This window comes from Schistocerca gregaria, chromosome 6 (genome assembly GCF_023897955.1).
Source record: "Schistocerca gregaria isolate iqSchGreg1 chromosome 6, iqSchGreg1.2, whole genome shotgun sequence".
NCBI lineage: Eukaryota > Metazoa > Arthropoda > Insecta > Orthoptera > Acrididae > Schistocerca > Schistocerca gregaria.
In genome coordinates this window covers 99,091,342-99,116,851 of record NC_064925.1, presented here as the reverse complement: position 1 = coordinate 99,116,851, position 25,510 = coordinate 99,091,342, and the positions used below count along the sequence as shown (strand labels likewise).

At 44.8% G+C, this 25,510-nt stretch overlaps 1 protein-coding gene across 1 annotated transcript in view; it reads left to right on the top strand.

Annotated features, from left to right (window-relative positions):
• The window catches only part of LOC126278545 (prokineticin-2-like), a 35,408-nt gene that overhangs the window by 7,698 nt on the left and 2,200 nt on the right, over positions 1–25,510 (top strand). The window contains exon 2 of the mRNA XM_049978724.1: positions 19,609–19,731. Coding sequence (XP_049834681.1) covers positions 19,617–19,731 — 115 coding nt within the window. The 5' untranslated portion in view covers positions 19,609–19,616. The remainder of the gene's footprint in view (positions 1–19,608; positions 19,732–25,510) is intronic.

Sequence of the window (25,510 nt, the reverse complement as noted above, 5' to 3'; positions counted from 1 at the left end):
ACTACTGATAGGCACAGTTAGCAAATGAAAGATTTTAATAGGGAACAAACAATGTATTTACCTTTATAGTCATAATATATATATATCAGTTCATGACACCAACTCTTACAAATTTCAAACCTCCGCCATCTCTCTCCCCACGTCCACCACCGCTGGCGGCTCACCTCCAACTGCGCAACGCTATGCACTGTTCACATCCAGCAGCCGCTGCCCAACACTACAATGGCAGACAACAATGCAAACCAGCCACCGACTGCACACAGCACAGCCAGTGATTTTCATACAGAGCGCTACGTTGCGTCACCAATAAAAAAACCTAAACAGCCTACTTACATATGTCTTGAACAGTACTATTTGAAACGTTGCCTATGCTCCACTCAACATCGTTCATTACCTGTCTAGTGTCACCAACGAACAGAAATAAGCCATTTCACTTGTCCCGTCATTGCCAATACTTCCAAAAATTGGAGAAAGTTGTATGCAACAGACTCAGCAGTAAAAGAGTCTGGATTTACAAAACAACATTCAACCAAACAGGCTTTTTTTACCTTGGCAAATTATTTACCAGAATCAACAAATTAGTAATTTGTAGCATAGGGAATAATCGGTAAGTTGGTTAAGGCATTTGAATGCGTGACCTACGATATCCCCATGCAGAAGTGAAAACAACGGAATAGTAAATACACCTGGTTTGTGGTTTCCCATCTTATCGGAAGGGCAGAAATCAAAATACAGCAGATCCATGTTATTGTCGATCACATAGCATTTACACTCAGAAGTCGAAGCAAAACGGCGTGGTGTACTTCTGGGTTCCATTCCGGGTTGTTTCTGATACACATAAACAATCTGCTACTTGCACCGACAAAAGGTGCAAATTTCGTCGTTTTTGCACATTATACAAGTATATAAATAAAAAACTAATGTCAGTCTTCTTACTGAAAAATCAACGTAAGAAGTATCTGAAAACATGAACAGATGGCTTAATGCAAGTGGATTCTCCTTAAATTTTAACAAGATTCACCTGCACACAGATGTGTCCAGTTTATAGAACAGAAACTATAAAACTCTGCTTGAACAATGAAATAGAACAGGTTTTCGAGGGTGCACCATAAGCTACTGGCCTGAACTGATGAATCGCCTTAGTTCAGTTACCTTTCATGAACGCGTCAATAACATGTCCCAAAGAACAGACACAACGCATTCATATAACTGAGAAACCTATCTGGGCAATGAATCCACCTTCTCCACTCAGTTCTTCTTCGAGGTCGGAGCAGGAAGGTTCTGGTTTATTTCAGTTGCGCGGCGTCGCCTGTGTGGAGTTTTCCTCGTTAGTGTTGTTCTGTCTGCCGAGTGAGTCGTAGCGCCTCCGCTCCGCCTTTACTGTCTGTTTGTGTTCGTCTACTTGCAGCGGCGTCGGCAGCTCCGCTGTGGCTACCATGGTTTCTACGTGTATTCCACGGAAAGGTACTGTGAGCTTTGCTTTCGATAAAACAGCGCGACACGTGCAGCCCGCGTTTCTAGAAATCCACGATTGGCTTGTCGATACAGTTCATGTGAACTCTGATCAGGTTCACACCGCTTATTTTGACGCAGAAGAGATCGTGTTTAGCCGGCCGCTGTGACCGAGCGGTTCTAGGCGCTTCAGTCCGGAACCGGGCTGCTGCTACGGTCGTAGGTTCGAATCCTGCCTCGGGCATGGACGTGTGTGATGTCCTTAGGTTAGTTAGCTTTAAGTAGTTCTATGTCTAGGAGACATGACCTCAGATGTTATGTCCCATAGTACTTAGAGCCATTTGAATTTGAGGAACGTGTTTTACGTGAAATTTATGGATCCCCTTCACGTTGAAAGATTACTGTCGCGAAGTGGTTCGCAAGCGCCGTTCAAGCAATGCGATAATTATGTTAGTATGGTGTCACCCGCAGATGATGAAATTGACTATACGGACGTTCGAGTCTTCAACCTCCCGCCGGAGGCTGATGACAATTTTCTAAAGGACATATCGACTCCTTACGATAAATTGAAAAAAGTTTGTCGTGAACGTTGATCTACTCAACACTCATCACAGTGTTAAAAGTGAGTGGTTACCGCCTTACCGGTCGAGAGGGAACCTACTTCCTGAGTAATGAAAGTGTACACGTTCGCTCTAATTGCCCTCGGAGGGTTTTTGTATTAAAGTCGTTATTAGTGCAACGTCGCAAATTGACAGTTGCTGATCTCGTTCCTTCCACTCCAGACGTCGGACCTACTTAATCTTCGGATCATAACGAACAAAAAGTCAGTTCTGATAATCCTGTAAATGAATATCCGCCCTTAACTCCTCAACAGGTTCAGACCCTATCGCCCCCAGGAGAGTGACAAACAAGCGACGTCGCATTCAAATTGACGAGGGGGAGCATTTGTTTGCGCTTTCTGCCCCAACCTTCTCCGCATCGATTGTGTCTCCTGCTGCTATCGATGCTACGATACCTCCCGTCCGTGGTACAGTAGGTGGCGAAGAAGTTATCTCCAGCATCCCTCCTGCTCGCGATGTGCCTGAGCTGCCTGCGTGTGGAGAGGGAGCAGAGTCCCCCCTTTGTTTTTGCGTCTCCGTTACAGGTCCTCCTGCTCCTTCGTATTTAGCCGCCTACGGTTTCCGGAATTTGCGACCTACAGCAAATCCCGAGGAGTAAAAAATTAGCGACCCAGTATCATATTTTGCATTGGTAGGTCCACAGAATGCTTCCACCTTAGTGGCTGGAGACCTATGTTACATGACCCTAGTTCTGAGGGGCAAGAAGTTGTGCCTATGACTCCTTCTACACCCCCTTCAGCAGAGGCCACCATGCCACGTAGCCGACAGAAACAGCGTATACAGCCTGACCGTGCGGTGGCACGTAAGAAATTTAAGAATAAAGGTTGTGATTACGGGGGTTCTGGTCCCCCGATTGATTTATTTGTGTGCTTTACAATAGACATTGACGCTCAGCTGCCTATCTAATTCTGCTCGGTTCGTTCCGTACATCCCTGTGTAACTGTGATCAGTGACCCAAGCCTACACATTCCTTTCCTTAAATGTGAATCGTGTGGAAGCAGAATTGCGATTGGCTTCGCTGCGTCAGCTCATTTATGATTAATGTGTGGACATAGTCTTCTTACAGGAGGTGTTATTTAGGCATTTCTCTTTACCTGATTTTCGTGTGATCTTTAATATAACACCCGAATATTCTACGGGGACCGCCTTATTATTTCGCGAAAGCATTCCTATGGCTGAGGTGCAAATGTTGCATTCTGGCAAGGGCACTGGTTGTCAACTTTTTGATCATTTCTTGGTTCTTTTATGTGTCCCTTAGGGACTGGTAGCGCAGTGGATCGTTCGCGTTCTTATAAAAAGGAAATTGTTTATCTGTTGCGTAAGTGTCTTCCGGGTATTCTGTTGGGTGGTGATTTTAGTTGTGTGTTGGGTCCTGCAGATAAATCTCCAAATTTTAATTCCTATCGTGAATTACATGAATTGGTCCGTTCCTTATTCCTGAAAGACGTCTGGATATGTAAATACCCGACGTTACTTAAAATTATCCACTTTACTGCCACTTCTAGTAGCAGATTAGAAAGGTTTTACTTATCAACCTGCGCGATTGTATTCTTAGTGTTGAAGTCATCCCAACTTCTTTTACGGATCACTGTACTGTGACAATAGCTCTAAATTTTGAACGGCGACCAGTCACATTGTTTCGCACTCCGTAGACGTTAAACGTCGCACACCCAGCTGACTCCTCTCTTGATGACGTGATGCGAACCGTGTGGGAGCGTGCTCTACGGTCCACTGGGAAGTACTCTTCCACCCTCGACTGGTGGACAATGCTTTCAAAACCGAGGCTCAGGCAATCTTTGATACTTTTCTATGTTGCCAAAGCGCGAGACCTTTGGAGAACGTACGAATATTACTGTTCCATCCTGCGTGAACTTCGTGATGCTGCGGATCACGCCCCTCTACGAATTTGCAGATGTTAGGCGCGCAAAGGTAAAATTGTTGACCTTGAAGAGAATACAAATGAAAGGTTTGAAAATGCGATCCAAGACACGTTCATTGGTGACGGAACAACTGACTTCCTTACGTCATTCCTTCGGCATCAGACCCGTCGCCGACGCCCTTGTATTCATCCTCTCGCGACAAAAATGATGGACTTATCGTAAAGGAGCAAGCCAGTATAGTGCGTATCTTACACCAATACTGTGCAGACATCTACGACATCGATGAGTCCAGCGAAACCTTTCACGACCCGCTAAGCAGCGTCATGTACACACAATTACACCTGAACATAATGAAACGCTCTTAGCTGCCTTTCAGCCTGCGGAAGTTTGTATACCGTACTTATTGTGGGATCGCCTTCTCAAAAGTCTGGATGGACATCTCAAGGAATTTTGCGTGCGATTTTGGCCTGTTGGGTGCTACCTTTACGTTCCTTTTGAATGAAGTCTTACAGGGTAGAGTAGTGCCGACCTCGTTCAAAGTCGGAAAAATTGTTTTAATCCCAAAATGCCCTGGTTCTGCTGTTCCTTGTAGCTTTCACCCAATTACTTTCTTAAACTTTGATTATAAGACAGTGGTGAGAGCAGTTAATAGTGGGTCTCTGATGGAGACGATTGTTGCGAAACGTCACACCTGCTGACCTAGTCGTACCACTCTATAGTCGAGTGTCGTGATGTTGTTTGGGTTGCTGCTGTAACGTCCGTAAATCGTAAAGGAGCAAGCCGGTATAGTGCGTATCTTACACCAATACTGTGCAGACATCTACGACATCGATGAGTCCAGCGAAATCTTTCACGACCCGCTAGGCAGCGTCATGTACACAATTACACCTGAACATAATGAAACGCTCTTAGCTGCCTTTCAGCCTGCGGAAGTTTGTATACCGTACTTATTGTGGGATCGCCTTCTCAAAAGTCTGGATGGACATCTCAAGGAATTTTGCGTGCGATTTTGGCCTGTTGGGTGCTACCTTTACGTTCCTTTTGAATGAAGTCTTACAGGGTAGAGTAGTGCCGACCTCGTTCAAAGTGGGAAAAATTGTTTTAATCCCAAAATGCCCTGGTTCTGCTGTTCCTTGTAGCTTTCACCCAATTACTTTCTTAAACTTTGATTATAAGACAGTGGTGAGAGCAGTTAATAGTGGGTCTCTGATGGAGACGATTGTTGCGAAACGTCACACCTGCTGACCTAGTCGTACCACTCTATAGTCGAGTGTCGTGACGTTGTTTCGGTTGCTGCTGTAACGTCCGTCCCTTGTGCCCTTGCTTTTGTGCACTTTTACAAGGCATTTGATCGTGTAAATCACGACTTTTTGCTTCTGATGATGGAAGCAGTTGGCTGTCGCTGTTGACACTCGGCGAGTGCTCTTACATTTGTTTACGGGCATTTCAGCTTCGGTGGTTGCTAATGACCCCGATAAATATTCATCAGGGAGTGACTCAAGGAAGCCCGCTTCAAAGACTTTGTTTGTGTTGTCTCTGTAGCCCCTGTTTCGGACGATAGCGTCCCAGTTGAAGGGTTGCACCCTTTCGGGAGGGGCTATAGCTGTTCGTGCATACTGGGACGACGTGATGGTTACTCAACTGAAGGCTGTAATCGATGGTTATTTTCGGAGTTCAGGTTCACAGGTAAATGCAGGCTTCTTACTTTGCAGGGTTTTGATGACGCGGTTGTTCAATGGGCTAATGCAGTGCATTAGGCGTACGCCCCTCGGTATCATCATTGATCGTTGTACACTCAAAATGGCGACGCTCAACTGAAAGTGTGTTACGGAAAAAATTCAGGTGGCGATACTAGAACGTGAAAGGCGTTCTCTTACTATGCTCCAGAAAATCCGAATATTTGATACGTACGTCTTGTGCAAAAGCTTACTACGTGGCCCAAGTTTATCCGCTTCCCTCGGCGATGACGATGAAGACCCGTCATTACCAAGAGATTCCTAAAGACTCATTGAGAAGGAGTTCCTTGCCAAAATCTCGTTGAAAGAGGATCGTTGAATAGGTCCTGGACGACAGGTTGTTGCAATATCAGCCTTCCGATTTTGCGGATGGGCGCAGCATCTTCGTGGTATAAGGCAGTAAATGACTTGATTCCAACGAACGAACGACACGGATTTATGTCGTCATTGTACGTCTACAGATGGGACATTGTTTTACGTGTGGAGGTCATATGGCAAATTGGTCTTGGATTAAGACACAATTGGACTTCGTTACTCGATCTTCTGGGACTGTATACACTACGCACATCCCAGATTGTTCCTTCTTCACACGGTTCGAAACCCATGCCGTTATGTGGTTGCTGGGACACTTCGTTCATTATGTTGTAGAAGGCGTTCATATAATTAATTTTATGTTTGATGGTAACGTATTTCTCTTTCTGAACGACTCTTTTGTTCCTTTCTTTCGACTAAGGATTCTTGGTGATCCTTGCTCAGATATTTCGTCTAACTGATACGCAATCAGTGTGACTGGATTTATGTCGAGGAGGGTCTAAGTTTTTGTTCCCATGCTGCCATTGTTAAAGTACACCCTGCACGTCAAAAATGGCGCTATCTAAGGCCCTAATGTGATCAGGCTAAATAAACTATCAACAAATGTTAAAGAAATGTGAGTCATCCATAAAGGCATAAATATTTGTTTACTGTTTCTTGAGTACTGTTAGCACGTCAGCGACTCGTATCCCGTTAGATCTACGGTAGAGTTTGGGATGATTCCACTGCACGTTTTGTCACAAACATGTTTAGCCAGAGCTAGAGCTTAACCAAAATGATTTTCTGTCTCCAGAGGGATTCTCTATAGAAAGACATTCAGCATAAAGTAACAGCTTACTTCTACAATTCTGGAAGTGCACACAAAGGGTCAAGAAAACATTATATCGCCAATACAATATTTTCTGGGTGTGTGACTGCATTGTCAAGTTGTACAGACCAAAGTTTCTTATGCTGTTACATTTTGTCATAACTAGAGCAGAATAAACACGACACAACATATACGGATTTTTTTTAAAGAAAAAGTCAACGATTGCCGTGGATGTCTATGCTCACTGATACACGTCCCAGCCAAATTACTGTTACCATCGCCATGTTCACCATCATCGTGCAATAACCGCTCACAGGTAGCAGGTGGTAGCACTAGCCGTGGAAGGTATACAAAGCGCCGGCCGCTGTGACTGAGCTGTTCTAGGCGCTTCAGTCTGGAATCGCAAGACCACTACGGTCGCAGGTTCGAATTCTACCTCGGGCATGGATGTGAGTGATGTCCTTAGGTTAGTTAGGTTTAAGTAGTTCTAAGTTCTAGGGGACTGGTGACCTCAGATGTTAAGTCCATAGTGCTCAGAGCCATTTGAACCATTTGGTATACAAAGCATGGGAAACAGTGCTGTCGTTGTAATGCGAAAACGGAGCGATTTATCTGTCGTCGAAAAGGGCATGATCTTAGCTTTCTGATCAAAGATGGAAGCATTTCCGTAACGACTAAGTTTGTTTGTTGCCATTCTGCCATTGTTAAAGTATACCGTTGTAAAACCGGCACCGAGGCTACAGTGTGTGGGACTGATTGGGGGGGGGGGGGGGGGGGGTGAACGACGGCTGCTGAGTCTTGTACGGGCGAATGCGAGTGCAGTTGTTGAGCAAGTGACCGCTCAGATGAAACAAGGGGCTACCAAAGTGTCTCCTCAACGACCGTTCAGGAAACATTGCTGCATATGGACCTCAACAGTAGGAGCCTGGCTTATGCACCCATGCTAACTGCTGCCATCGGCGATGAAGGTTGGAATTTGCAGGCCAATACCGCAACTGGACATCCACTGAAAAACGATAGATGCCTTTTCAGGTGAACCACGTTTTATGCCCATGTAAAGGCAAGATGCTGTACAACAGTTGTCGGAATCGTCTAGGCTGTAGGAGGGAGCGTTAGCAAGGCGCGTATTGGAACACTACATTGAAGGGCAGGGAAGAAGTGCAGCGAAGGAAACAGTTCACGACACAGTGTGTGATCCTGCTGGGAGGCAGTTTCGATTGTCACGTCCATGCCGCGAAAGCAGGTAGTCTGTATTCACCCCGTATGCTGCCTGGCGTACGAGCAGCGCGTTAATGGATGAACGACGAACTCAAACGGGTGTCTTGCGCCATCCGCCCCGAGCAGATGCAACTAACGAAAACGAACAAAATGAGATTACAACAACAACAAAAAAGCAGTAAAATATGTCCCGGAAACGGTAGGAAGAAGCCGGAATCGGGCACTGTGCTGCCCTGCCCTCCCCCCACACCCACCCACCCATCCACACACACACACACACACACACACACACACACACACACACAGACGCACTTACGCGCTTTGCTTTTCCTCAGCACAACGCCATGTACCGGCAGGACGATGCAACGTGTCACACAGCTCACAGTATACTTGTGTGATTCAAAGAGAACCAGAATGAATTCACCATACTACCCTGGCCACCAAACTCGCCAGATTAAAACTTTGACGAGAATATGTGGAACAACTTCTATCGGGCTGTTCGTGCAACCGAGAAGCCTAGCGCAGCTGGCCACTGCACTGGAGTTGGCATGGCTCCAGTACCTTCCAGAACCTCACTTACTCCCTTCCTGCACTTCTCGCAGCTGTCCGCGATCCAAAATGTGGTTATTCAGGCCTCTGACAAGTGGTCACATTAATATGACTGGTCAGTGTGTTGCGTCCTCGTAATGACCATGAATGTAAAATTCCAGAGATTCGAGCTTACACGGAGGAAAATTAATGGTTAACATCCAGTCGTCGTCGCCGTTACAGATGAATCCCACGTACGATTTGACAGGCATGCGAAAGAAAATCGACCCTGTCCTTTTCAAAGGAACAATCCCGGAATTGACATTTAGGGATTTAGGTACAGTACCGAAGACCCAAATCTTTAGTTGGACAGGGATTTGGACCTCGCTGAACTTAAGTTACACTAGGTTCCCTGAATCTTTCGGTTCAGAATTGTACTAATGTTGGAGTACTTTGACATAAGGAGCTAAAGTTCAACAATGTATATTTAATTTTTGTTCAAATAAACAACTTAGACCTTACAGAAACAGCTTAATGTTATATCAACATGTTAAAGACACAACCGCCGGTCTAAGTCCATAGATTATAATATAGCATGACAGAACTGAACTCTGGGTTCAAATTAATTTAACCCTATTTCTTGCACACGTTGTTTGTGGCAGTATTGACTGATACTCCACTAATATCCCCCATACGAATTTGCAAATGACGTGTTACCACCTGCTCAAATTCTGCTATGTGAACAAATTTTTTTCCCGAGAGCTTTGACTATCTCTCTTTGGATTCAAAGACCCTATTTCCTGGTCGTTTATGTCCACGGTGATAAATTCCTTCTGGTCACTGAAGCGAAACTTATTTCTGTACCTTGGTTCAGCTTTGCAGGCCCTGCAACCTTCAACACTGAATGCATTTCTGCCAATTATTGTAAAGCGTCATGATTCACCTTTGACAACCAGTCATAAACTGTTTAACAGCTTCACTGTAGACATACCACAGAAGATTATGCATTGAGTTTCAACACAGTGACACCGACGATGATGCGGCAGGCAGTTGTTTGTAATGAAACATAACAAGTTTACAAACACCATGCCTAGAATGCAGTGCTTATTCGTTGGTTACTTTCTCAAAAATCGTCTTTTTAGTATCCTGTACCGTATGTATAGCTTTGACCCTAAAGGCTTGCAACAGCTGTGTGTGTGTGTGTGTGTGTGTGTGTGTGTGTGTGTGTGTGTGTGGAGAAGGAGACAGAGAGGGTGAATGATTAACTGAGCAAATGAGAGAGTGGGAATGAAAGGATATTCCAGATTATCATTATCCTCCGCAATACGCATCTTATACATGCAAGGAAAAAAAAGGGCGCTCGCCACAAGGTGCGATGTAATGGCGTAAAGGTATTTAGTTAACACCGACGTTTTCTTCAGTTTTAGAGAATTTAGAGCGAAAAACAAAAATGGTTCAGATAGCTCTGAGCACTATGGGACTTAACTTCTGAGGTCATCAGTCCCCTAGAACTTAGAACTACTTAAACTTAACTAACCTAAGGACATCAAACATCCATGCCCGAGGCAGGATTCGAACCTGCAACCGTAGCGGTGTCGTGTTCCAGGCTGTAGCGCCTAGAACCGCTCGGCCACCCCGGCCGGCGAATTTTGAGCGAGTTTGCTTTTTATTGTTCTACCTGATGAAGATGATCCGTTTATTTTCGTATTTTTTTTTAAATGTGTTTCCTGAATTGGAAAAAAATGTGCGACTAATCATCTTATTTCTAAACATCTATCTTGTTCTAAACATATTTATATTTTTGTAAACACGAATAAGTTATGGTATTTCCCATCACGCGAACACGGTATGAACGGTTAACTGTGAGAGAATCACGATTCTTTTAAATTCACTCAGCAACACTGGAATGGTTGCCTCTGTGCTTAAATGATGGTCATATCATACGTTAATCTTGCTGGGAACTGAACCATTTACAATGCTGAATGGTAAGTTAATTGAAACGAGTCGAATTCGGATACGAATACGGTAACGTTTGCCGGCCACGGTGGTCTAGCAGTTCTAGGCGCTCAGTCCGGAAACGCGCGACTGCTACGGTCGCAGGTTCGAATCCTTCCTCGGGCATGGATGTGTGTGATGTCCTTAGGTTAGTTAGGTTTAAGTAGTTCTAAGTTCTAGGGGACTTATGACCACAGATGTTGAGTCCCATAGTACTCAGAGCCATTTGAACCATTTTTTTTACGATAACGTTTCCACTTCTGTGATGTTGAAGCTTTTTTGTGAGGATCGGTAACAACGAGCGAAATTAGGAAGAGTGTTGGCAAGATCACGGTTTCTCCTTGATTTATTATTGTATCAATGCATTTAAATATTTTTTTCTTCTTCTGGTGTAATATTGTGTATTCGCCGATTTGTTTGTTGTGAGCTATGTCATTTTTGGTGTTGAAATTGTTCACGCACACAGCCATTCTTTGTGTACGTAGTTTCTCTCTCTAAGCAGACGCAGTTTATCGATGAATTGTTTTTCTGCCTTTGCTACGTTTCAAAATTCATCATTTAAGAGTACTGCATATCAATATGTTAGGTGTCGTTTCCTAGCTATAATCTACAACATTCCGGAATATTATAGAACTCTAGAAAACGTTAGTTAACATATGACAATATTCGGTTAAGCTCGAGAACATTGTAGAATAACCTCGAATGTGAAAGAGAGAGATGTCCTGGTGACCACCACGATGTAGCAGCGACCATTTCTTTCGTATCTGCACCATCACACAAGCCAACAGAGCATATGTGAGTGTACAAAGGTAGACCCAAGGTTAACATCAGACGCAAAAATCAATGATTGGCGGTGGGTGATTTTGAAGCTATAGTAAAGTTCAAAAGCCGGTACTATCTTAGGTGTCAAGAGGCAGATACAGTGCTACCGTAGGTCATATTTCTTATTCCACAAAATCAAGGGTGTCGCGTCGATGTAGGAGCAAAGTCTGTCCACGTGGTGAGGTGCTACCGAGTTGTTAGATTAGATTAGATTACATTAGATTAGATTAGTACTTGTTCCGTAGATCATGGGGGGGGGGGGTTGTTTTGGAGGAAGAGACCAAACTGCAAGGTCATCGGTCTCATCGGATTAGGGAAGTACGGGAAAGGAAGCCGGCCGTGCCCTTTCAAAGGAACCATCCCGGCATTTGCCTGGAGCGATTTAGGGAAATCACGGAAAACCTAAATCAGGATGGCCGGACGGGGGATTGAACTGTCGTCCTCCCGAATGCGAGTCCAGTGTGCTAACCACTGCGCCACCTCACTCGGTCATAGATCATGAATACGACACTTCGTAATGATGTGGAACGTGTCAGGTTAATAAAAGGTGTCTATACAAGATATTACATTAGACAAAATATTACATGACACTCAATTTTTGTGGGGGTTGGGAAATCATCAATTTACTATATCCGAAAATTCATCTAATGAGTATAAGGAGTTGCCATTAAGAAATTCTTTTAATTTCCTTTTAAATGCTGTATGGCTCTCTGTCAGACTTTTGATGTTATTAGTAAGTGACCAAAGACTTTTGTAGCAGCATAATTTACCCCCTTCTGAGCCAAAGTTAGATTTAATCTTGAGTAGTGAAGATCATCCTTTCTGCTAGTGCTGTAGCCATGTACATTGCTATTACTTTTGAAGTCGTTCGGATTGTTAATAACAATTTCCATATGTGAATATAGATATTGAGAGGCTACACTGAAGATCTCTAGCTCTTTAATAAGTGTCTGCAGGATGATCTTGGGTGAGCTCCAGCAATTATTCTGATTACACGCTTTTGCGCAATAAACAAGTATTGTTAAGCCGTAGCACGAGATACAATGCGATTACGTATAATGCCTTCTCTGCTAGGTGACGCAGCTTGCTGTTAACGTCGATAAGCTGACGACCACAAGAAGAGAGGAGTGAGTCTTCTTCCAAGGTGTTAAAATACTAGACCTGCAAAAAGACAGAAAACTATTAGAGGAAAGCGTAATCAGATGTTACGTGAGTAATAAAGAGTCGTCATTTTTATTTGTGGCTGATTTGACATAAAAGGAAAGAAATGTAGGAAACTGATCCTTCGAAGGAAGGTCACTGTTTGAAATTCATCTTGGCAGATAATTAATCGTCTAGTGCAATTCAATTTCCCGAACCTCAAAATGAGATCGTTATAGGAACACACGACAATCTCCAGCAAGAAACATTACTGAAAAGGCATTGCAGATTGCATTTTTAAGCCAGTTACTACGCTATTTACTATGTATACAAATTCCATATTTATTCTTTACGTTTACAGTAAATGTTCTGATAGATCCACTCTTTCTTAATTACGTGACACCGCTCCAAATGACGAAACATATAACTTTCTTATTCTTCTACTTATCTTGTTCATTTTGCGATAAAACAGTCTTATGATAAGGATATTAATAACTGACAATGGTGTTTCACTCGTGGTATGTTTTATGGAGTTCACAATAGGGGACAAATAATTAATATGACTGGGGATTAACACTGTACACAAATAAAAAAAATTACAAAAATGAGTGCAGATGGTTTCTTCTTCAACCATCAGCTGGCTGGCGTGCATCTCAGGGGTGCTCGGCGTGTTACTATCTTGGAATTTAGAGATGAGTGTTCGCGTCTTGAAATACGTCGCTATTTGGACGTAGAGTTTTGGCTGCCGGACAGGGTTCGTGACAGTGGATAGGAGAATTCCTTGTTTGACGACAGCATTATACAGTTTGGCTTGCTGATCGGGCTAGCATGTACAGCCGACGAATATGAGATTTAGATCTGACAGTTATGAAGGGCCATCTTCGCAATATTGACAGGTTAAAATGTTCATTATATGTAGATGTGCAGAACAGAGTCCACTTCGCATAATTATTATGATGTTTTATGAAGTCGTAAAAGTTTTAACTCTCAATAGCATTATCTTTAGGGACACAATGGTTCTATCCTTGCTAAACTTTGACCTCCCAGCATCTGAGAATTTCGTATGAACTTATTCACAGATGATTCTAACAAATACATCACACATCATTCCGTTCCCTTCGACCCCCCCCCCACCCCCCATATATATATATATATATATATATATATATATATATATATATATATATATATATATATATATATATATATATATATATATCAACTGTGACAGCATCACTGCCCTCCCCCTACACGCATATCATGTAAAAATTATAATGATAAATTTAGGACACATGTACCGCTGGGTTATTGCCTCTCAGCCTACATGAATGGAGCATGTTTATTTTTATCATGAACTTGCTGCCATACGTCGCACAGTAGACTGTTTTATAAATATACCTGTACCTTAGATTCATATTCTAACTACAATAGTGTCCACATTAGACAGCATCTATTACTCACGCAATCTAAGAACAGATTCGGTGCGGTGGCTGAGAGGAGAAGCAGAAACAATAAAAGTAGAAAGATGGTGTAGTCTGTACTACTCTGGACCAATATTCACTTGTTTAGTGTCACTCCCGACCTTTAGCCCAGCATACAGTTCAGTGTCCCCTTTCTGTGATGTCTTCACTGTTCTGAGATATACTTCGTGTGTCGTTGTCTTCATTTGTCACGTTCTCTTTCGTTTACAAAAACAAACAAAGTGCTGAACTCGGTGCTGTCTCCTGTCGCAGAAAGCAGAAAGCTGCCCGTGGTGGTCGATTACCTTCAATTTTTATCGACTTAGTTCGCCTCCATCAGCCACCATTTCGACTCTTTTCAAAGAGTGCTCTAATAGTCTTGGCTAAGCTTTGACCTCTCGCCATCTGAGAAGAACTGATTCACCAACGCCACCACCACCACCACCACCCTCCCCCTGCGCACGTATTGCATCACAATGAGTTCATTAATGTGCCTTAGATACGTCATCTATAACTGCTTTTGCAATTAGCAACCTGCCTTTCGCAGAAAGTGTAATAATCAGAAGTCACGCGATACGTCCTTTATGCCGAGAGGCGTAATTGGCAGTACTGAGATAAACATTTACAGCTTGATGGCAGAAATGTCACTCTTTGACAGTTTGCATCAAGTGGATACTAGAACGAAGCTCAAAGATGTAGAAATGAGACCAGGCAAGGATTAGTAACGACACAGTTCCACGACGCTGGGATATCGTAGGCAGTGCATCGATAGGCAGCAATGTGCCGTTGCGACACGGTCCCAGGACACGTTGAGCTCGTTGGCAGCCACATTCAGATTCTGTAAAGAGGTGGCCTCGAGAGAGGCTGACGGAAATGCAGCATCGTACAGTGCTCGTAGCCCCGACCGTAACTGGCCACCAATGGGTGGAGCGCCGTCGGTAGTACACGTATGCGGAAGAGTAGATGCGCGGTGTCACGTGGACACGGGACCGCGCGGACGTGAATAGATACCTGCAACAGCATCGCTGTTTAACGTGGCCTGCGTGCCACTTATCGTCCCCGGACGCTGAGGCGGCTGCAGAAGTACACAACTCAGCGCCTCTTCCATTACCAAACATCCTCCGATGTGAGACAGGATCCGCACCTGGCCCCCGAAGCTTACCGGTAAGTGCGGTGGTCGAATATGCAGGAGCGCAGCCATGCCTATACCACATCACATTTGTCTGTAACGTATCCGTTCAGAAATATGGAAATAAACAAGCCTGTAAGCTTTGGAGGACGCTGGGTCACAACACTAGCACCTGTTTTTCGCTATTTATCCTAGGATTCTCGCAGGTAATAAATCGGCCTGATCTGATAACGTCTGTAAAAAATTGCCAGACAATAGGAGATTTTGCGCTATGAGCCTCCAAACGGTAACTTCATTTTTCCATTGCGGCCAAGCCACGCGGCAGTGTTAGCTGTCTGTAAAGTCTTTCATCCCACGGACTAGTAACAAGAATACAGCATAGAGGAAGGGCACCTTGGACACGCGCCTCTCTCATTTGCTGACTAGGTAACGCCGCCCGAGGCGTAGCTTAGTAGGCAACGCTCTGGCAAGTTCCATGCCGCCCGCACGGTTTGCACGGTCCTGACCAATCAGGGCGGAGGAAGCCGCGTGGTGCGTCGAACATACCCGGCCGCTCGTCGCCGGGCTCGCTCTCTTGTATTCTTGCTCACCCGCGAGTCGGAGGCGCGCCCTGTATCACTGAACATCTCCCGCTTTTCCCGGTGCTGTAGCGCTGTGGACTTAGTTTTGGCAGACAACAACTTTCGGTAGCTTCGCGAACAGTGTTTCGCCAGATTCTAAGCTCTGGCTCACCCTCACTTCCCTAGGCCTATGTAGCCCCTTTCAACATGCTTCAGCCAATAAATGACCTTTCTCTAAAAATAACCTTAATCATTCCATAACGCCCACCGCCTGCCTATACGCCCATCCTGTACACCTCAAACGTTATAATAGTGTTTGTCTTGTACTCTGTTTTCGTCCTGCGTATCAGTATCCTGCTGGAATATTTTAATATTTAAATTAAAAAATTTACTTTCCTCCCCCCTACTTAATTTGTTACACTTGTGTTGCTCTGGTCACTATTACCCGGGGGGTTTATAAATTCACAGAATATTCAAATAGCATAGTCAAGTTTTATTTCTGCATGCCTGAGCTATAAGAAAAACGTGTGTGAAATCTTATGGGACTTAACTGCTAAGGTCATCAGTCCCTCAGCTTACACACTACGTAACCTAAATTATCCTGAGGACAAACATACACACACCCATGCCCGAGGGAGGACTCGAACCTCCGCCGGGATCAGTTACACAGTCCATGACTGCAGTGTCCTAGACCGCTCGGCTAATCACGCGCGGCTGAGCTACAAGAATAACGGTGTTTGTGACAAATATCTGATTCCTTATTGCTGAAATGTGCTTGACTTACGCAGCAATGCAAGTCGCTGATTGAATTCAAATTATTATAGCATGTTATCGCGAACAGTTACATTTTATCAACTATTGTGAGCAGACACAGTTCGTGTAATTTCTGTGTGGCTATTATGACAAAACGAGTTCTTCCCTGTAAACAATTCGAAGTATTAGTAAGAGCATCTGACAGCGTTAGTAAGTGCATCACACCCCTGATGACAACATTCATCCTTCATCTGTCTTTCAGAAGACATTTCAGGTATTGATACCTCAAAGACACTGTGCAAGCTGTTCAGCCGATTCAGTCTAACGTCAAAAAAATTACGTATACCTAGGAACCTTTTCCGCAAACTGGAACAGCGTCTATTGCAAACATTATAAAACTGACTTGTAGTCTGACAAGATGCGCTATCACCAGGGTCAGTGATACAAAACCATCTTTTGAAGTTATGATGAACTATAGTATACGGAATATTGTGTTGGAAATTCCTAATATATAGGGTCGAAAAATTTATGGGGATAGCTGGGGAGCATTACATGAAATTATACTTGAAGCCTATATTGGCCTGTTATCACTGGCTGGTGCATATAAATCTCATGGTGAATCAATAAAGAGTCTGTGCGATCGAGAAACAGGTGAGCCATCTTTTCTGCCGTAAAGTCACTGGAATCATTCTGTTGCATCTCAAGTCTATTACATTTCATGACAAGTTTGACAGAAGAGCATGAAGAGTCAATAACAAGTTAACACATATGAGGTCTGTGGGATAGGTGGGTAGAAATGCTTTCAGAACTAAGTATATAATCCTGACATAAATATAACCTCGGATGAACAAGTGGTGGGTTTCCGGGAACATTGTCCATTCGAACAATATATACCGAGAAAACTCTCAAACTGTGAGGTAAACATAGGGACATTGTGTCACAGTGCTACTTCTTATGTTTTGAAGACACAAATCTATGCAAGAAAATTATCTGGAAAAGCGCCTGAAAAAAAAATCAAGATATCAGGGCTGTTATGGGTCTCATACATGAATTAAAAGGACAAAAATGTCACATGTGACAATTTCTTCACGTCGTATGCGTTAAGCCAAGGACTTCTCAAAAGACATTTTACAATGATTGGGACGGTGAGAAAAAAATAAATCTGTACTGCCCTAATAATATATCACGCAAAGATGATGTTCACCCTTCAAAGTTCTTTTTTACCGCGGACGTATCTTACATTCGAAGGTTCAAATGGCTCTGAGCACTATGGGACTTAATATCTGATGTTATCAGTCCCCTAGAACTTAGAACTACTTAAACCTAACTAACCTAAGGACATCACACACATCCATGCCCGAGGCAGGATTCGAACCTGCGACCGTAGCGGTCGCGCGGTTCGAGATTGAAGCGCCTAGAACCGCTCGGGCACTGCTGCCGGCTCTACGTTCGAAGGAAGAATAATCAGTTTGTCCTGACTATTATAATGCACAACAGTGAAGAAACAAGCAAGAGAGAAGAAAAGAAACCAAAAATGATATTGGGCTACAATGCATGTAAGGGAGCAGTTCACACACTGGATCAGCTACTGGTACCTACACATGCAAGAGGAAAAGCAGCCAGTGGCCAATGATCATCTTCTACAGTACTATTTATTGATCTTTCTGTCTACAATGCTTTTGTGCTGAGGGGCGAAATATATCCATGGTAGAAAAGAAAATGTTCTTTACAGAAGATAAATATTTCTCGCTGATTTTGGAAGCCTCGTAGTTACTCCTTACTCTGAAGATAGAAAAATGCTGCCACAAAATGAACAGTCAACAGTGGCCATTGTTAGAGGAATACAAACAGGAAGTCCATCAACAGCAAGCTCCAGCGGCGGCAACCAAAACTACTAACACGCCAGACGCAAATTCTGTCCATCATATTGTAACAACAAGACACCAATCAAGTATTGAAACTGTGACAAACACATTTCCAAAGCTCGTGTTAGGTACCACTACCAGAATTGTGGAGTTCTAACTGAACTTCTATTACAGTTTTTCAACTCTATTCTAATTTTTTTCCGTGGTTGGCAGTTTATACGGTAAGTAAAACTCTCACTGTGCAACAGCTCATAGAGGGCCAGAGCTTAAATCATTGTTGAGATTGTTGACATGAAGTACTGTAAAATTTGTTTATATTACAGTAAATAAACCTTCATTTAAAATTATAATAATTTTTAAGAATTTATAATCGTCGCGCCCTTTAAATACCTTACCAAAGAGCATATGTGTATAGCTGGAAGGTAGCAGGTTTAAATTCCGACTTTACATCATTGTCTTTGCTGCTGCAACATCACTAATGTCTCTACAAGTGCATTGCTCTGAAGAACTAGTCCACTGATATTGTTCTACATCTTCATCTACACGGATGCTCTGCAAATCATATTTAAGTGCCTGGCAGAGGGTTCATCGAACCAACCCTTGTCAATAACACTCAGCACTTCATGTGAATAAAGAGCTAGATGTGTTTCGCTGGAACGATGTTTTCTAAACCCATATTGACTGTGTGTCAATAGACCGTTTCCTTCGAGGTAATTCATAATGTTCGAACACAATATATGTTCTAAAATCCTGCTGCATAACGACGTAATTTATTCGATTTCTCCTACTACTACCTTTCTTGAATATAGGTGTGACCTGTGCAACTTTCCAGTCTTTGGGTACGGATCTTTCGTCGAGCGAACGGTCGTATATGATTGTTAAGTATGAAGCTAATGCATCAGCATACTTCGAAAGGAACCTGATTGGTATACAGTCTGGACCAGAAGACTTTACTTCTACGTTAATCGTGTTGGCAGCTGTTCTCGATTCGAATTCTGGGATATTTACTTCGTCTTATTTGTGAAGGCATTTCGGAAGGCTGTGTTTAGTAAATTTACTTTGGCAGTACTGTCTTCGATAGTATCTCCATTGTTATCGCGCAGAGAAGGCACTGATTGTTTCTTGCCGCTAACATAGTTCACATACGACCAGAGTCTCTTTGGACAAAGTTTCGTTGTGGAAACTGTTATAGGCGTCTCGCATTGACCTCCGCGCTAAGTTTCGAGCTTCTGTAAAGCATCGCCAATCTTGGGGATTTTGCGTCTGTTTAAATTTGGCGTGTTTGTGTCGTTGTTTCTGCAATAGTGTTCTAACCCGTTTATTGTTGCAGGTGTCACCATGAAGACCGCAGTAGCAGCCATCTTTGCTATCACCATGGTGCTGAGCGTGCAAGCGGGGTCTCCGTCCTGCGGGAAGGGAGAGGTGTGTCCTGAGGGTCATTGTTGCATGATCGGTAAGTGCTCCAGACTGCCGCTCACCATTTGCAGCTACCGGAGGGGCCAGCAGCGCCTTTACCCCGTTCAGCATAAAAACGTCGGTAATCCATATTAGGACTTGAACAGTAGTGTAACTATGGGGGAGTCGACGAATGAAAATCCATGACAGCTGCAATGGGCCTGACGTGGCAGCTTCGCGCAGCTACCTTAACCAGTCACGTAACGCCACTTTATATACTTCTCTCTGGCAATGTCCCGTTTGACATATATTACGCTATAAAAATCTTTCTCAAATATCTGCATGCTTATGGAATATCGTCTCATTTATGCGACTCGATTCGCCATTTTCTGTCAGGGAAGGCATCGTTCGAAGTAATTGACGGGAAGTCAACGAGTAAAACAGAAGTGATTTCTGGCGTTCCCCAAGGTAGTGTATTAGGCCTCCTGCTGTTTCTTGTCTTTATAAACGATTTAGGAGACAATCTGAGCAGTCGTCTTACGTTGTTTGCAGATGATGCAGTCGTTTATCGTCTACTAAAACCATCAGAAGATCAAAACCAATTGCAAAACGATTTAGATAAGATATCAGTATGGCGCGAAAAGTAGCATTTGACCCTAAATAATGAAAAGTGTGAGGTCATCCACACGAGTACTAAGAGTAATCCGTTAAATATCGGTTACACGATAAATCAATCAAATCTAAAGGCCGTAAATTCAGCTAAATACCTAGGAATTACAATACAACTTAATTTGGAAAGAACATATACAAAATGTTGTGCGGAAGGCAACTCAAAGACTGTGTTTTACTGGCAGAACATTTAGAAGATGCAACAGATGTACTAGAGAGACAGCCTACACTACAGTTATCCAACCTCTTCTGGAGTACTGCTGCGCGGTGTGGGATCTTTACTAGATAGGGTTAACAGTGTGTCGAGAAAGTTCAAAGAAGGGCAGCACGTTTTGTATTATCACAAAATAGGAGAGAGTGTCACTGACACGATACAGGATTTGGGGTGGGAGTCATTAAACATAGGCGTTTTCACTGCAGAGGGATCTTCTCACTAAATTTCATCACTAACGTCGAATGCGAAAACAGTTTGTTGATGTCGGCTTTCTTCTTCTTTCGCTTGTGTCTTTGTCCCGCAGGTACACAGGGTCAGCATGGTTAATCGAATGTTAGATTAAGGGGTGGCCGGATGCTCTTCCAGCCACCACCCCGTACCCCCCAGGACGGAATTAGTGTACCCCAACTGTCTGCGACTAGTGTAACCCATGGAATAATGCGAAAGTGTTCAGATGTCTGCGAGCCATGTAACTGAGGCGGGACGTGGGGACCAGCCCGGTATTGACCTAGGGGGATGTGGAAAACCGCCTAAAAACCACATCCAGGCTGGCCGGCACGCCGACCACCGTCGTCAATCCGCTGGGCGGATTCGATCCGGGTCCGGTACGTCTACCCGAGTCCACGAAGCAGCGCATTAGCGCTCTCGGCTAACGTGGTGTTGACGCCGGCCTATATAGGAAGAAACGATCATCATAATAAAATACGGGAAATAATAGCTTCCGCGGAAAGATAAAGGTGTTGTTTTCTTACGCACGCTGTTCGAGAGTGTGAAAAGGCCCCTTAGAAAAATTATAAATGACTGTGCTTAAACTGACACACAATATTTTTACCGCAACGCAATCTGACTTTAGCCACACACTGTACCCAGCACAGTCCGTGATTTCCATACAGAGCGCTACGAAAGTTACCAACATAAAAACCTTAACAGCCTACTTACAAGTGGAACCATAGAGAATTAGTGTGAAAGTGGTTCCAAGAACCCTCTGCCAGGCACTTAAGTGTAATCTGCAGAGTAGCCATGCTGAAGTAGACCCGTATGCAGAAAATCTTTGACGCTCTACTGTAGTATTTTTGTCATACCTTTTATAAAAGTAGAGTGAGGTCTTAGTACCTCCTGGAAATTGAAATAAGAACACCGAGAATTCATTGTCCCAGGAAGGGGAAACTTTATTGACACATTCCTGGGGTCAGATACATCACATGATCACACTGACAGAACCACAGGCACATAGACACAGGCAACAGAGCATGCACAATGTCGGCACTAGTACAGAGTATATCCACCTTTCGCAGCAATGCAGGCTGCTATTCTCCCATGGAGACGATCGTAGAGATGCCAGATGTAGTCCTGTGGAACGGCTTGGCATGCCATTTCCACCTGGCGCCTCAGTTGGACCAGCGTTCGTGCTGGACGTGCAGACCGCGTGAGACGACGCTTCATGCAGTCCCAAACATGCTCAATGGGGGACAGATCCGGAGATCTTGCTGGCCAGGGTAGTTGACTTACACCTTCTAGAGCACGTTGGGTGGCACGGGATACATGCGGACGTGCATTGTCCTGTTGGAACAGCAAGTTCCCTTGCCGGTCTAGGAATGGTAGAACGATGGGTTCGATGACGGTTTGGATGTACCGTGCACTATTCAGTGTCCCCTCGACGATCACCAGAGGTGTACTGCCAGTGTAGGAGATCGCTTCCCAAACCATGATGCCGGGTGTTGGCCCTGTGTGCCTCGGTCGTATGCAGTCCTGATTGTGGCGCTCACCTGCACGGCGCCAAATACGCATACGACCATCATTGGCACCAAGGCAGAAGCGACTCTCATCGCTGAAGACGACACGTCTCCATTCGTCCCTCCATTCACGCCTGTCGCGACACCACTGGAGGCGGGCTGCACGATGTTGGGGCGTGAGCGGAAGACGGCCTAACGGTGTGCGGGACCATAGCCCAGCTTCATGGAGACGGTTGCGAATGGTCCTCGCCGATACCCCAGGAGCAACAGTGTCCCTAATTTGCTGGGAAGTGGCGGTGCGGTCCCCTACGGCACTGCGTAGGATCCTACCGTCCTTGGCGTGCATCCCAGCGTCGCTGCGATCCGGTCCCAGGTCGACGGGCACGTGCACCTTCCGCCGACCACTGGCTACAACATCGATGTACTGTGGAGCCCTCACGCCCTACGTGTTGAGCAATTCGGCGGTACGTCCACGCGGCCTCCCGCATGCCCACTATACGCCCTCGCTCAAAGTCCGTCAGCTGCACATACGGTTCACGTCCACGCTGTCGCGGCATGCTACCAGTGTTAAAGAATGCGATGGAGCTCCGTATGCCACGGCAAACTGGCTGACACTGACGGCGGCGGTGCACAAATGCTGCGCAGCTAGCGCCATTCGACGGCCAACACCGCGGTTCCTGGTGTGTCCGCTGTGCCGTGCGTATGATCATTGCTTGTACAGCCCTCTCGCAGTGTCCGGAGCAAGTATGGTGGGTCTGACACACCGGTGTCAATGTGTTCTTTTTTCCATTTCCGGGAGTGTATTTTTCAATGAAGTGTGACACTGTAATATAGTTCTTTGCACCGTGCAGTTGAAAGCAGGCAACAGCACTGACAGCTAAAGGGGTTCTTCTTTCGCCGATCGTGCTATAGGGTATGTCAACCGCGACGAAATTTCTTTGGAGACGCAGCTTTGAACTAAGCAAAAATAAAACGAGGAAGGGCAGAATAAAATGGGAGTAGATGGGGAGGATGTAGTGGACAAGTCAAGAAGAAGAAGAAGAAAACGAAGGAGAAGAAGGTAATGGATTGTAGGCCACAAAAATTGTAAGGGGGCGGATGTGTGTGAAGCTAAATCACGAGGAGGGGGGGGGGGGGGGGGGGCGAGTTCCACAGCTAGAAACAGCTAAATACACTCTAAGACAAAAAACACAAACCGCTATCGTCATTTCACTGCACCTATGCTATGCTGACTCTAAGGACAAAAATGAAGCACCATGAAGGAATTGTCCAAATCGATCTATGTCACGTACATGTACAGGCAAACAAATGATTACAGTTTCAGAAAAATCGTATGGTTTATTCAAGGGAAAGAGCTTCACAAAGTGAGCAAGTCAGTTCCACGCTGGCCCTTATGAAAGCAGTTATTGATAGAGTTGTTGCCTGTCTCTCTGAGGGATATCGTGCCAAATTCTGTCCAAGTGGTTAGTAAGATCGTTAAATCCAGAGCTATTTGGAGGCACCTGCCCATAATGCTCCAAACATCCTCAATTGTGGAGAACTCCGGCAACCTTACTGGCCAAGGTGAGATCTGACAAGCACGAAAATAAGCAGTACAAACTGTCGCCGTGTAAAATGTAACGGCAACGGCCTTGCCGCAGTGGATACGCCGGTTCCCGTGAGATCACCGAAGTTAAGCGCTGGGGGCGTGGTCGGCACTTGGATGGGTGACCATCCAGGCCGCCATGCGCTCTTGCCATTTTTCGGGTGCACTCAGCCTCGTGACGCCAACTGAGGAGCTACTCGACCGATTAGTAGCGGCTTCGGTCAAAGAAACCCTTCATAACGACAAAGAGGGCGGTGTGCTGACCCCACGCCCCTCCTATCCGCATCCTCCTCTGAGAATGACACGGTGGTCGGTTGGTCCCAATGGGCCACTTGTGGCCTGTAGACGGAGTGTAAAATGTAACCCCAGTTTGGCTCGTCCAACTAAACTGGGCGTCGAACATCGCCGAAGTATAGCTGTGCTGTAAGGGTGTAGCAGTTGGTAACCAAAGGGGTCCTGCTACGAAATGAAATGACATCCCTGATCATCGTTCATGGCTGTCGGGCCATTTGGCGGGAGAAGTCAGGTTAGTATCCCACTGAAGTCCGAGGCGCCTCCCGACAGATCCTCGCTGGTCATCGATTCTCAGTTCGAAGCTGGACTCGTGACTGACAATTGTGCTCCAGTCAATGAGATACCAGGCTAGAGACGTGTCTAGTGACACCCTAGACAGGGGTGGAATACCAACCTGACTCTCGCCTTCCGTATTCTGTGGTGCCATTTTATTTCATGGCTGAACACCTTTGGTTGTCAAGCAAAGCTATACGTTGACGGTGTGCTACGCCCTATTTCGTTCTTCTTCATGGCAAGTCATCCTGGGCTTACATTTCAGCAACATAATGACCGCCCGCACAGGGCCATAGTTTCTATAGCTTGTCTTCGTGCTTGCCAAAGTCTACGTGGTCTGCAACGTAACCGGATCTCTCGTCAATCGAGAACGTCTGGAGCATTAGGGGCGGTGCACTGGAACCAGCTACGGAGTCTGGAGATTTAACGCTCCAGCTGGACAGAAATTGACACGATATCCGTCAGGAGAACATCCAACAACTCCGTCAAGAGATCCCAAGCGGTATAACTACTTGCATAAGGGCCAGATTCCGTAGAAATGTTGGAACACTTGAGGCCATACTGACCCTACGACTTATCTTAGAAAATAGATTAAGGAAGGGCAAACCTACGTTTCAAAGCATTTGTAGACCTAGAGAAAGCTTTTGACTACGTTGACTGGAATACTCTCTTTCAAACACTGAAGGTGGCAGGAGTAAAATACAAGGAGCGAAAGGCTATTTGCAATTTGTACAGAAAGTTATGAGAGTTATGAGAGTCGAGGGACATGAAAGGGAAGCAATGGTTGGAAGATTAGATGGGTAGATCATATAACTAATGAGAATGTGTTGATTAGAATTAGAGAGAAGAGAAATTTGTGGCACATCTTGACTAGAAGTAGGGATCGGTTGGTAGGGCATGTTCTGAGGCATCACGAAATCACCAATTTAGTATACTGGAGGGCAGCGTGGAGGGTAAAAATCGTAGAGGGAGACCAAGAGATGCATACACTAAACAGATTCGGAAGGATGTAGGTTGCAGTTGATACTGGGAGATGAAGAAGCTTGGACGGGATAGATAGCATGGAGAG